The 13470-nt window shown below is 41.6% G+C and overlaps 2 protein-coding genes across 2 annotated transcripts in view; both read left to right on the forward strand.

The window, feature by feature from the left end:
• Positions 1 to 13470, forward strand: part of LOC116056413 (T-lymphocyte surface antigen Ly-9-like) — a 57028-nt gene that overhangs the window by 15597 nt on the left and 27961 nt on the right. The window lies entirely within an intron of this gene.
• Positions 1 to 13470, forward strand: part of slc22a15 (solute carrier family 22 member 15) — a 29508-nt gene that overhangs the window by 10534 nt on the left and 5504 nt on the right. Inside the window, exons 7-11 of the mRNA XM_031308576.2 lie at positions 2468 to 2631; positions 3665 to 3805; positions 4393 to 4478; positions 5108 to 5216; positions 7717 to 7789. Of these exons, the coding sequence (XP_031164436.1) occupies positions 2468 to 2631; positions 3665 to 3805; positions 4393 to 4478; positions 5108 to 5216; positions 7717 to 7789 (573 nt within the window). The remainder of the gene's footprint in view (positions 1 to 2467; positions 2632 to 3664; positions 3806 to 4392; positions 4479 to 5107; positions 5217 to 7716; positions 7790 to 13470) is intronic.

Genomic DNA, 13470 nt, shown 5'->3' on the forward strand with positions numbered 1-13470 from the left:
ACTAGCCAGTCAGAAGCAGAGTATGAGGGCGTGCCATGCTAGCAGCTAGGTGAGCATTATAACGTGTGTTCCAAAGTGACCACGTTTGTCTCTGAAGTAAAGGCTGGACTACAATAGAGCTGTTTGGAGCAGTTTGTGAACAGTGTTTTCTGTTGGAGATGGTAAGTCCCTTTGGGGGGGACTTTGTAAACCTATAGCATGCACAAAAAAGATATATAACACAATAAAGGAAAGGGAAAAAGCCAATAAGCATAATATGAGCACTTTAATACTAATGCGATGTCTGGGTTTGTCTAGTTTGTCTAGTTTGGCTTTGGAACAGCCTCCCATCCCACGTTAAGGCCTGTTCTACGATTGAACGTTTATAATCTTTATTTAACTAAATAATTTATTGCTTTTATCTGCTTTTTACCGCTTGACTTATCCTTTAATTCCTTATACTGCTTTTTAACCTATTGTTGATTTCATTCCCTCTCCTAACTTCGATAAGATAAGATAAGAGAAGCCTTTATTGTCTCCAATCAGAGAAGTTTGTCTTGGGCAGTCGAGAGAACAGAATTGCACACAAACACACAGTAAACATGCATGAAACATTAGCATACATTATCTCATCCCATGCGTTCAATGAACATCTGATACACCTCACACAAGACCCCAACCTTTCCTCACACTCACAGCAGAAGAGAACCCACAACACATCCTCCCCCTCATATTGCACTTAATTTTGCCTAGATTGCACATTTCCCATAAAATCATGCTGTGGTCAATAACATATGTATTGCACAATGCCCAAATGCACAATTGAGCAGTACCATATCACATTAAAACTATTGCACCAGTACCCTCTCAGATATTGCACATCCTACAACCATAATGGTAAGTACCAGAAATATTATTTAGTAGTTTGATTGAAAGCGGCACAAATGAGAATTTATACCTTCTTCCTTCTTCTCTACTTGACTTTGGTGTCTTTATGTCAGTTGTTCGGTATTACATTTTGTATTGTGTTTGTATGTTTTTTTTTATTATAGTATAGTAATATAGTATTTGTCTTTTTTATCTATGCAACGTTATGGATGGCTAGATGGATAGATAGTAGGGGTGGTACGGTTTAGGGCTGAACGATTAATTGCATTTGCGATAATATCGCGATATGTTAAAACGCGATTTCCTAATCGCAAAGGCTGCGATTTGGTCACATGACTCGCGAGAGCAAATCAGTCTGCACTCCGCAGAGAAAGCATCAACTTAGCACGCTAACGCTACGCCGTACCTTGAGCTGATTTCTGTCATTCAAACAACTCTGAGTTGTAGTTTAAAACTTTTACAGCCATTTTAATAAAATGAAGGGTTTTATTCTGGTTCGAGTCCATACGTGCAGTTAATGGATACAGACACGCAGAACTGAAGGCTCGGTTGGCAACGATTAGCTCTGATTAGCGGTTAGCTCCGGTTAGCTCCGGTTAGCGGTTAGCTCCGTTATAAAGATATGAGTGGAGGAGCTGCCACTGAGAGGGGTAACAACCAGACTCTGATAAATGACGTTCGGGGAGCTTTCACAGCAGCGTGGCCGCGGTGTTTCAACGGTTTTATTAGTACAGTTAATCCCACGGCAAGAACACCAGCAACATGCTAACGTAACGATAGCCTCTCTGAACAAGAACACCAGCAACTAGCTAACGTAACGATAGCCTCTCTGAACAAGAACACCAGCAACTAGCTAACGTAACGATAGCCTCTCTGAACAAGAACACCAGCAACATGCTAACGTAACGATAGCCTCTCTGAACAAGAACACCAGCAACTAGCTAACGTAACGATAGCCTCTCTGAACAAGTGCACACGGCAGCACGCAACTTCACGAGGGGGAGGGGCTGGAGCTCCTCTGTGCGCTGTAAAAGTGGGGGACACAAATTAATTCCTGGATAGGGATGTAACGATACACTCAACTCACGATTTAATACAATTCAGGATTTTGAGTTCAGGATTTTTTTGCAGACAAATGCCTGAAAAATATTCCTTTATTTCTGTAAACTGTGCAAAACAACAGATTTGTCCTCTTATTAAAAGTGACACTGTAATTGTGTTAATTAAATAACAAAAGTTCATTAAAAATCTACTGGATTTTAAAACAAATCCCACAACAAAATAACTAAATAAATAGAAAATGAAATTCTTGAAATAGATAAACTAAGAAGACGTAGTGCCGTCTGAAGTCAAACAAGTAAAATCTAAAGTAGATTACGCCGTAGGACGTTTAAAAACGGCATTGAAATTCAGTTTTTATCTCAGTTTAATGTCATTTTTACACATTTACATCCATGTTTAACCGACCCACGATGCATCGTTACATCCCTAGTGACTACGAAAAGTCGGTTACAAGCCATTACTAAAACCTTTTTGGGGGGTGCCAAAAATTCGTCTATGCAGGAAAAACCCTGATATTGTTTGTGTCCTACGTTCATAGGTTCTGCGCTACATGGCGCTGAGGAACGGTAGAGCTGCCAACAACCTGATGTTGCAACGCGTGGGTTCTGCTAAAGGCGGGAGCCGTAACAACCGAGCGGGCGTCCTGCAGCTGGTGATCCATCCGGTCCTCCGTCTGAGGACCATGGTGCTCATGTATGTCTGGTGAGTGTGCCACGATATATTCTGACGGCTTTTAGGTGCAACTATTATGTCTGTTTTTGTTTTATTCTCAGGGGGGGCCAGCCAGGAAATATTCTGGCAAAATATTATAGTCAACAACACACTCGAATGTCAGCCAACACAAAAGATGTATGCCTTTTAAAAGTAAAACAAATTGCTCATACAACCGTAAAGGAAAATTCGACGTTTGAACTTAAAGGGTAACTACCGTTTATTTTCAACCTGGACCATATTTTCTTATGTTTTTGTGTCTAAGTGACTGATGGGAACAACAATCTTTGACATTGGTCCAGTATTAAGAAGGATCGCTGCAGTCGGCAGCGGCAAAACAAGCTACAATGTAAGTTAATAGGGCAATTGTGCAGCTTTTATTTACCTTCACAAAAGTGCTGTTTTTGCCGCTGACAGGCTCAGATTAATATTCTAAGTGTCTGACAACATTATGGAAAAGGATTTCTAAGGAGGTCGACCTTTCTGTTAAAGAGTAAGATCCTTTTTTTAAACATAAAAACATCTGCGAAATTGCTTTCACTAAACCCACCAGACTCCATGTAAATAATCAGTCATTTTAGCATCGGAAAATACACTTCATTCAAAGTCGACAGAAACAAAATAAAACTATGAAAAGCCGTTTTGGGTCGTCTTTCCACTTTTCCAACCATCACAAAGTTTTGGTTGAAGTAAACACATAGTTTACTGATTTACATGTGAAAATATGTTTGCTCTATACACACTAAAAGTGTTGCTTTTTTTAAACGGAGTCTGGTGGGTTTAGTGCTAGCGACTTCCGAGCTGTTTCTGGTTAAACAGAAAGGTTTTAAAGGCCTATCTCTGTAGGGATCCTTTCCGCGGCAAAGTTTAGCGGTCAGCGGGGAAAGGACGGGGCAGGATGTGCTTCTAGAAACAGATAAAACAAGAGAAATGTCAAGGAGCGGCTGAGCATGCTGCACATCTAAGTTGTACAAAAAAAACAAATAAGATATTACCAATAAAACCAAAGGGCTGTGTGTTGCAGGTATGCATGCAGTCTGGTGTACTACGGTCTGACTCTGGGGGCCAGTGAGACGTCCGGTAGCCGTTATCTTAACGTAGCAATGTACGGCCTGGTGGAGCTGCCCGCCTACCCGCTCTGCATGTACTTCATCAACAAAGACTGGTGAGACACAACTTTTATCAAAATCTCTTAAATCCAGTTATTTAAGGTCTTAACTTTCTGCAGTACTCCTTCTTTATCGGCTAATTTGTACTTTTCATCAGCTGTGTTCAGTTTGTCAGCTTAGTTTTTTTTTTGTTTGGCTTAAAGAAAAGTTTTGGGGTTTCCACCCAGTCAATCACCTTTTCACCCTGCTGCACTCTGGGAAGCGATACAGGTCCATGCAGGCCCGCACATCCAGACTTATGAACACTTTTTACCCATGTGTCATAAAGGAACTGAACACTAACAAATAATGGTGCAATAGCAGTCTTTCTGCAAACACAAATATATAATATATACCTTATAAGGTATATATTATAGATTTGTGTTCGCATATATATATACCTTTATAAGGGTACTGTCATTTTATTTGTGTACCACTCACTGAAGGTGAATTGCAGAAAAATTTTGTTGGACAGCTGCTGTCCAATGACAATAAAACGTAATCTATTCTATTCTGTTGTAAAAGCCCGAGGCAGACAGCGTTGTGAGGTGTCGTGGTTAAAGCCTCCACTGATTGGAGTTGCTGTGTGTGTCTTTTGTTTCAGGGCTGGCAGGAGGAAAAGCATGGCCAGTTTCCTGTGTCTGGCTGGCTCCGCCTGCCTCTGCACCATGTTCATCCCCGAAAACTCAGGTGAGACAGGGACGTCCGTCCACGTGTACAGAGGAATACACTAGGCTTCGAAGCGCGTGTCGAGAAATCCCGGAAGTTTTCCGTGAAGCGCGTATCGAGGCTCGTATCGTTTTAGACAAATGACGTCATTGATAACATCCGAAGCCTCGCTGCCCGTCCGTGCGACCTTCCTCCACAGCGCTGCAGAGGAAGGTCTGGCTAGTCCACATAGCATTCTGGGATGGGAGAAAAACGTGCTCCGGTTCCTTTTCTTTAAACCAATCACAATCATCTTAGGCGGTGCTAAGTGCCGGACGGAGCCACGGTGCCTCTGTTAAATAGTCTCTGGAAGGAACTTGTTTTGGTGGAACGTGTGTACGTTCAAAAGTAGTTTTAGTCGTGCAACAGAAAACTCAGATTGGACAGATAGTCTAGCTAGCTGTCTGGATTTACCCTGCAGAGATCTGAGGAGCAGTTAACCATAGTCCTCACAAATCCACCGGAGCAAGAGGAAGGTGACGGACATCCAGCGGCACCGGAGCAATCCCGGAAGTGGAACATCGTGGATATAGACTAGTGTGACCATTATGGTCATGAAGTCCCTTGTGAGTTCTCCGAAACGCATTCAATCTTTCCTTTTGTGTTTGCAGGCACCGTGCTGAGCGTGACGTCGTTTGCACTAGTGGGCAAACTGATGGTCAGTGCAGCGTTCAACATCGCCTACGTCTACACCTCTGAACTCTACCCAACAGTTGTCAGGTGAAACTAACAACACACAGTCTGCATGTTGGTCTATTCACACACACATCACACTGGAGGACTGCATTGGGATCGGGATCCCGCGGGACCCGACACAAATCTCGCGGGAGCGGGCGGTTTTAAGGGGGGCTGCTGCTGGGATTTGGGAGCGCTGCTCCTGATCAGTGCTGTAACTGACTGTTAGGTTCGCGTAGCTAGGTTTCCTAAGAAAATCAGCAACGAACACGGTGCATCCAGTTAAACACCAGCCGGGGCGACCTCTAACTCACCCAGTAAGAGCGTGCAACCCATGTCGGCTGAGTTCTTTGCAGCGGCCCGGGGTTCGAGTCCGACCTGTGGCCCTTTGCTGCGTGTCATCCCCCCTCTCTCTCCCACCTTTCCTGTCTATCCACGGTCACTATCAAATAAAGGGAAAAGCCCCCAAAAAATTATCTTTAAAAAAAAAAGACACACCAGCCAAACGCTTTAACACTCCTGTACTCCCTCCCTCTCTCTTACTTCTTTCCCGGGGCCAATTCAATTTATTTATAGTATCAAATCATAACAAGAGTTATCTCGAGACACTTTACAGATAGAGTAGGTCTAGACCACACTCTATAATTTACAAAGCCCCAACAATTACAGTAATTCCCTCAAGAGCAGTGGCGAGGAAAAACTCCCTTTTAGGAAGAAACCTCGGCAGACCCAGACTCTTGGTAGGCGGTGTCTGACGGCGCCGGTTGGGGGTGTGATGAATGGTGGCAATAATAGTCATAATAAAGATAGTGGAACAGTGACTACAAATGGTAGTCGTAGTAGTTCATGTCATAGTAGGGCACAGCAGGGCGTTATGGGGTGTAGTGTGGCACAGCAGAGCATGGGTAGACGCGGCAGGACGTAGCAGGATGCAGCCGGACACTGCAGGGAATCGCAGAGTGTAGCAGGGTGTAGTAGGTCCACAGCGACAGCTGCACCCAAGACCCAGGTCTTGGTGCCACCCTAATCCAAGGCGATATTCTGGGTGAGGAAGAAACATAAGGACTCCAGGGAGTCATTCTAAAATAAGTGAAATAAATAAATGAATACTATGTCCTTATATTGCACTAGAATAACGTATTATTGCACTTGAATGTAATTATGCACTAGAACTTAATTGCCGGTGGGACGCAACACACAAGCTGCGGGAACGGGTGGTAATGGTCCGAAATCCACCGGGAGCGGGCAGTAGCGGGATTAACCGTCCTGTTGTCGTCGGATCAAATTTGACCCGTTTACAAAAACTTTCTATATCCGAACTACGACAAAAGAACGTTGAAAAGAAATGTTGGAAAAAGCAACAAAAACGCAGAAAAAAAATGGACAAAAACATTAATTTTTTTTAAACGCTGAAAAAAGTGACCAAAAGAATCGTAAAATGCAACAAAAAAAAAACGTGTTTTAAAAATTTGGAAATTTGAAAGAAAGTGACAAAAACGTCAGTGTAGAAAAAGAACAACAAAATGATGAAATTTCGACCCAGAAAAACACAGCCTACCACTAGCTAGTTAACACTATACTCGACAGCAGCTAACGTTAGCCTACCGCTAGCTAGTTAACACTATACTCAACAGCAGCTAACGTTAGCCTACCGCTAGCTAGTTAACACTATACTCAACAGCAGCTAACGTTAGCCTACCGCTAGCTAGTTAACACTACACTCGACAGCAGCTAACGTTAACCTACTGCTAGCTAGTTAACACTATACTCAACAGCAGCTAACGTTAGTCTACCGCTAGCTAGTTAACACTATACTCGACAGCAGCTAACGTTAGCCTACCACTAGCTAGTTAACACTATACTCGACAGCAGCTAACATTAGCCTACCGCTAGCTAGTTAACACTATACTCAACAGCAGCTAACGTTAGCCTACCGCTAGCTAGTTAACACTATACTCAACAGCAGCTAACGTTAGCCTACCGCTAGCTAGTTAACACTACACTCGACAGCAGCTAACGTTAACCTACTGCTAGCTAGTAGCTGGATTAAACACGCTGACAGCTAACGCTAAACTGTGTGTAGAGGATTCAACAGCGGGATGTAACAATCTGCAGCTGCCGTCGGAAAAACAACACAGATGGTGCGTTCAATGAAACTGGTAAACTACAGCCTCGTGGTGCATTTGAAGTTATTGTAAATGTCCTTTTCCCATCTGGTGGTTGTTTTTGTCGTTCAACCGCAATTTACTAGTGAAATAAGTTAATGTTATTGTTATACATTATTATTAAATCATTTCATTTTGACCATATGGCCTTAGCAATAAACAAGCCATTCTTTAATGTCACCGACTGTTGTTTAGTACCCTTTTTTTTCTTTTCTTTTTTTACTTTCTTAAAATGTATCGGTTCAGGCACCGTTAATTATGTATGCGATTAATTTCGATTAATTAATCACAGACTATGTAATTAATTAGATTAATTTTTTTAATCGATTGACAGCCCTAAAAAAAATAAATTAAATAAAAGCTTTCTTCTGTGTTTTCAGGAACGCGGGACTGGGAGTTTGTTCCATGTCGTGCAGAGTCGGAGGAATCCTGGCACCGTTTGTTCCTTCCATGGTAAGAACGTGTTTGTTTGCAGCTTAATGAACAACCGCACACATTTTCCTCTTTTGGCAGAACATCAGCCAACACCAGCAAGCACTTCATCTCAGTCACTGTATGAGTAGATTTGAAGGGGGCATTCAGGAACACGAGACCTTTACTGAGCCTTTATTAGGAGCCAGAGGGAATGCTTTTTTTTTAATCAATTTTTTGAAGCTTTTTCTGACATTTTTTTCCAAGTTTGTCACTTTCTCTAATGTCTCATAATGATTTTTTTTTTTTTTAAGTTTTTCTTGTTTTTTTCCCCACGTTTTTGAATAATTTTTCTCACTTTTTTACAACCTTCTATCAATTATTTTTCAAATGCTATAAAATCTAATAAAATACCCAAATTAATTGAAAGTATTGAACTGATCACTTATTTTACACTAAAGAACGTTGTAGGGAACCATCCACGTTATTTTTTTTTGGAATAATTTGTTGAAAGAAAACCCAAATTTTTGGTATAGAGACTTTTTGAAAATGGGTCAAATTTGACGCGAGGACAACAGTAGGGCTGTCCTCGACTAAAGAAATTCTTAGTCGACTAACACTTATATGATTTTGTCGATTAATCGATTAGTTGATGTAATCGACAGAGCTGTGCTCTTTGAGAGGTGGTTGAGACTAGAAAAGCACAATATAAATGTAGTTAATTAACCATTTGTAAAACTGAGTTTCTCCACAATTAATCCTGCAAAAGCACCACTTTAAATCTTGTGCTTACCAGAAATGTGCTCATAAGTTTCTTGGAAATGATTAATTAAGCATGAATAAGCATAAAAAATGACTCATCAACTAAAGAAATGTTAGTCGACTAAGACCAAAACGACCGATTAGTCAACTAATCGACTAAGAGGTGGCAGCCCTAGACAACAGGAGGGTTAAACTGACCTATAGGTACTTGTGTCAAGTTTATATGTGTGTTATAAAATGTTCCAAGTGTGTGCGGTCTTCCCATATTTAGTGTTTGCAGCATATAAATGGTAAATGGGACAGCGTTGCGTTGCGTTGTGTCAACAACTGAAAGTAGAAGAACTGAACAGCCTTCCTGCAGACACAGGTTTAATATAAAAAGCTAAAAAGGTGAGAGTTAAGTCAGGGGAAACCTTTCGAGTCCCTCAGACTTTGACCAGCGTTTACACATGAATGATTCCAGGAAGCTGAAACATTACATTATTAAGGTCAGTTCCTTTATATAAAGTGGAAATACTGCCCGGTTATTGATGTAGAAACCTGCTCCACATGACAAACCAGTGTAGGCAATAAACTAAGTCTAAAGACAAGGTCCCCTTTGTGGAGATGGTTTCAGACACAACAAGGAAGTAAGTTTGTTTGTTTTGCAAGAATGAACAATTATTTAATAATGAACCAGCTTTAGTCATGCAATTGTACTTCCTCTTTCTAGTTAACTGATTATACTTATATATGATATACCCACGGGGTCTTAAAAGTATTACATTTCCATGAATCGTATATTTATTACAGAGAAAAACACACACGCACGCACGCGCACACACACACACACACACACACACACACACACACACACATACAGAGAGACAGACACACACACAAACAGACACACACAGAGACAGACAGACACACACACACACACACACACATACATACAGAGAGACCGACACATACACACACACCCACACACCCACACACACACACACACACACACACACACACACACACACACACACACACACACACACACACACACACACACACACACACAGAGAGAGAGACACACACACACACAGAGACAGACACACACACACACACACAGACAGACACACACACAGAGAGACAGCCACACACACAGACACACACACAGAGAGACAGACACACACACACACACACACACACACACACACAGAGAGACAGACACACACACACACACACACACACACACACACACACACACACAGAGACAGACACACACACACACAGACACACACACACACACACACACACACACACACACACAGACAGACAGACACACACAGAGAGACACACACACACACACACACACACAGAGAGAGAGACACACACACACACAGAGAGACAGACAGACACACACACACACACACACACACACACACACACACACAGAGACAGACACACACACACACACACACACACACACACAGAGAGACAGACACACACACACACACACACACACACACACACACACACAGAGACAGACACACACACACACACACACACACACACAGACAGACACACACACAGAGAGAGACAGACACACACACACACAGAGACAGCCACACACACACACACAGAGAGACAGCCACACACAGACACACACACAGAGAGACAGACACACACACACACACACACACACACACACACACACAGAGACAGACACACACACACACACACACAGAGAGACAGACAGACACACACACACACACACACACACACAGAGACACACACACAGAGAGAGACAGACACACACACACACACACACACACACACACAGAGAGACAGCCACACACACACAGAGACAGACACACACACACAGACAGACACACACACACACAGAGAGACAGCCACACACACACACACACACACACACACACACACGGAAAAAGTATCACATTTTGTCAACAAAGGGTTTTGAATATGTTTTTGTCCTTTCTAAGGGTTAAATAATATAATGCCGTAACCTCATGAATTAATGTGCGGGTAATGTTTAAGCTTTTTTTGTATTTTTTGTTTCATAGCGTGAGACCTCTGAACGGGACAACCATTGTATTCATTTCAGGTTATTAGAGTACAAACACACTTCACAAAAGTGTTTTTAGTCCTGCGGTGGCGTGGGTTCGGGTCCGACCTGCGGCCCTTTGCTGCGTGTCATCCCCCGTCTCTCTCACCTTTCCTGTCTATCCACTGTCACTGTACAATAAAGGGAAAAGCCCCAAAAAAATAATCTTCAAAAAAAAAAAAGGGACAACATGAGGGTTAAAAGTCTTAAATTTAAACTTGAAGAACCCTGAGGGTACCCTGTTATATGATTGTTTGCCTTTTTATACTTATTATTAAAACTTAATCAATGCATTTCATTATCCTACATAAAACTAGAGAGGAAATTGGTCCTTAGAGAACGAGGCCAGAGGTCTTTGTTTACATCATCCTGTTTACATCGATCTAAAATAAAAACCACATCAGCTAGAGCGTTTGTTCTTTGTTCATCAGAAAGCGTTTAATCAGAAACGCTTCTGTCTTTCGCATCATCGCGCCGTACGCTCTCGATGACGCCATCACGCAACGTGACGTCCCGGTGCAAAACCGCGTGACTCCATTTCTTTTGCAGATGAAACTATCAAAACGCCTTTTTACACTCTAAACTAAAAAAATGTGCAGAGTTCAAATAACTTCTGGAGCGTTGAGAAATATTCACTTCACGTTTCTACATTTAGAAATCTTCTGGATCAAAGTTTTTGTGTTTACTTTTATTTTCACACACACAATTTCTTGTATTTTTATTTATATATTTATGACACAATTTCAATACTTTTATTAATGATATGTTTTATTGACTTACCAAACTTACTTTTAGCTTAGGTTGGACTGATTTTAGGGATATGAAGATACTTTAAAGATACTTTGAAGATACTTTAAAGGACAGTTCCGGCACAAAATTAACCTAGGGGTCAGGCCCGTATTAAGACAATGTGGTGCCCCTGGGCACTATACCTCAAAGCCATTTACATTCATCATTATGATGAACATTTTGGGGGGTTAAACTGGCCACTTTTGATTATTGTTAAACCCCCCCAATCCCCCAAATGATACATTTGGGCGTACTTGTGGACCAACTCAACTCTGACAGACTGGGGAGGGGAGTGATAGTGGTCATGTAATATTTATTTATTTATAATGTATTATTATTATTGTGAAATTAGTGTTTATTAACGAGTAATGTATAGTCGTTCAACAATTCCAAGTGAATAATATAACAATTTACGGAACATATTGTTAAACTGCCCATATTATGAAAAAAATCACTTTTTCTGGGATTTGGGGAGTTATTTTGTGTCTCTGGTGCTTCCACACACATACAAACTTTGATAAAATCCATCCATGGTGTTTAGAGTGAGATACGGTTTCTGAATGTGTCCTGCCTTCAGTCTCTGGGTTAGCTGGTCAAAATCGGCACGGCTTGTGACGTCAAAAGCCGAAAGGAGCAGGCTAACCGCAACCATTAGCTTGTAGCATTAGCATGCTAACGCTAGCATGCTACCTCGTTCTCAATAGCAAAGCACTGCTACAACACACACAAGTTCACCATAATCTACAAAAGAACTACTTCCATGTGCGCCCTCATTTAGAAGTCTCCCAGCTAATCCTGCCTTGTAACTGACCAAAGTTGTAGAAACAGCCTTTCTTTTACTGTCTATGGAGCTAGCTAGCTGACATGATCTACATCTGAGCTACTGGGCATGTGCGAGTGCAATCAAAGATGGTACAGAAGAAGAAAAGAGGTCTCACTCTGTAGCTAAAACAGAGACCAGCTGAAAAGAGGATCTGCAGCAGTGAGAGAGAGCGGTGCAGTACAACAAAAATATGGTGTTTTTTGAAAATTAAACCATGTAAACCTATTCTGGTACAACCTTAAAATACAATTGTGAACCTGAAAATGAGCATAATATGGCTGCTTTAAAGCTTGTGTCATGTGGTGCCCCCCCCCACAGGTTGTGAATGGTTGGTGCCCCTGGGCACTGGCCCAAGTGCCCTTGTGGATAATCCGGGGATGCTAGGGGTTAATAACATATGATTACAGAGTCGACCGTTCTCTGGGATATGTTTTCATGCTAATCAAATGTGACCAGTTATTAAACCGCTATTGTAACGCTAGTCGTCGGGGCAGAGGGCAAAGTAAAAAGAAATATCAAAAGAGCACCACACTTCCACGGTAGCATAATGAGGGTCCCTACATGTAAACCGAAGCATTGAGAACTTTGTAAGTGTACAGACAGTTTATTAAAAAGATAGATTATAAAGACAGTACCGTTCGGTATACAGACAGGCGCCATCTTGGGAAAACAGTCATGACCAGTCGAACGACGTGACCAAGATGGCGCCTGCCTGTATATGCGAACGGTACTGTCTTTATAAACTATGTTTTTAATAAACAATAAGCAAAAACACAAATGTAGGCATTGGGGGACCATTTGAAGAGTTAAATATACGTTTTATAAGCCCTGCAGTGACTTATTATTCCTAAGGTCAAATGTGTTAATACATGTCTGCTCTGAGCTGATCAGTAACTCTGCGTCTGCTTTTAAAAGTGACTTTGACATATGACTTTTTAAATGAAGTATATAATGTTACATTCACTTTTACATGAGAGTTGACTTTGTAACAGGACACGCTGTGAAATATACTACGATCACCAAAGCAGAAAGTTTAGAAAATAGTGTCTCCAACCGTCCCCGAGTGGATAGGAATAGTAGTACATTTATATTATGGAATATTTGACTTTCTCTCGGAGACTCGCAGCTGAAAAATGTCAAAGAAAAGTCACACAATCACACAAACTAATTATGTATAATAATGCTGCTGTATCTGACACTACCACCACAGAAACATCGGAAAAAAGGGACAAAAATGTTGGAAAAAGT

The sequence above is a fragment of the Sander lucioperca genome, chromosome 15, assembly GCF_008315115.2.
Source record: "Sander lucioperca isolate FBNREF2018 chromosome 15, SLUC_FBN_1.2, whole genome shotgun sequence".
In the NCBI taxonomy this organism is placed as follows: Eukaryota; Metazoa; Chordata; class Actinopteri; order Perciformes; family Percidae; genus Sander; species Sander lucioperca.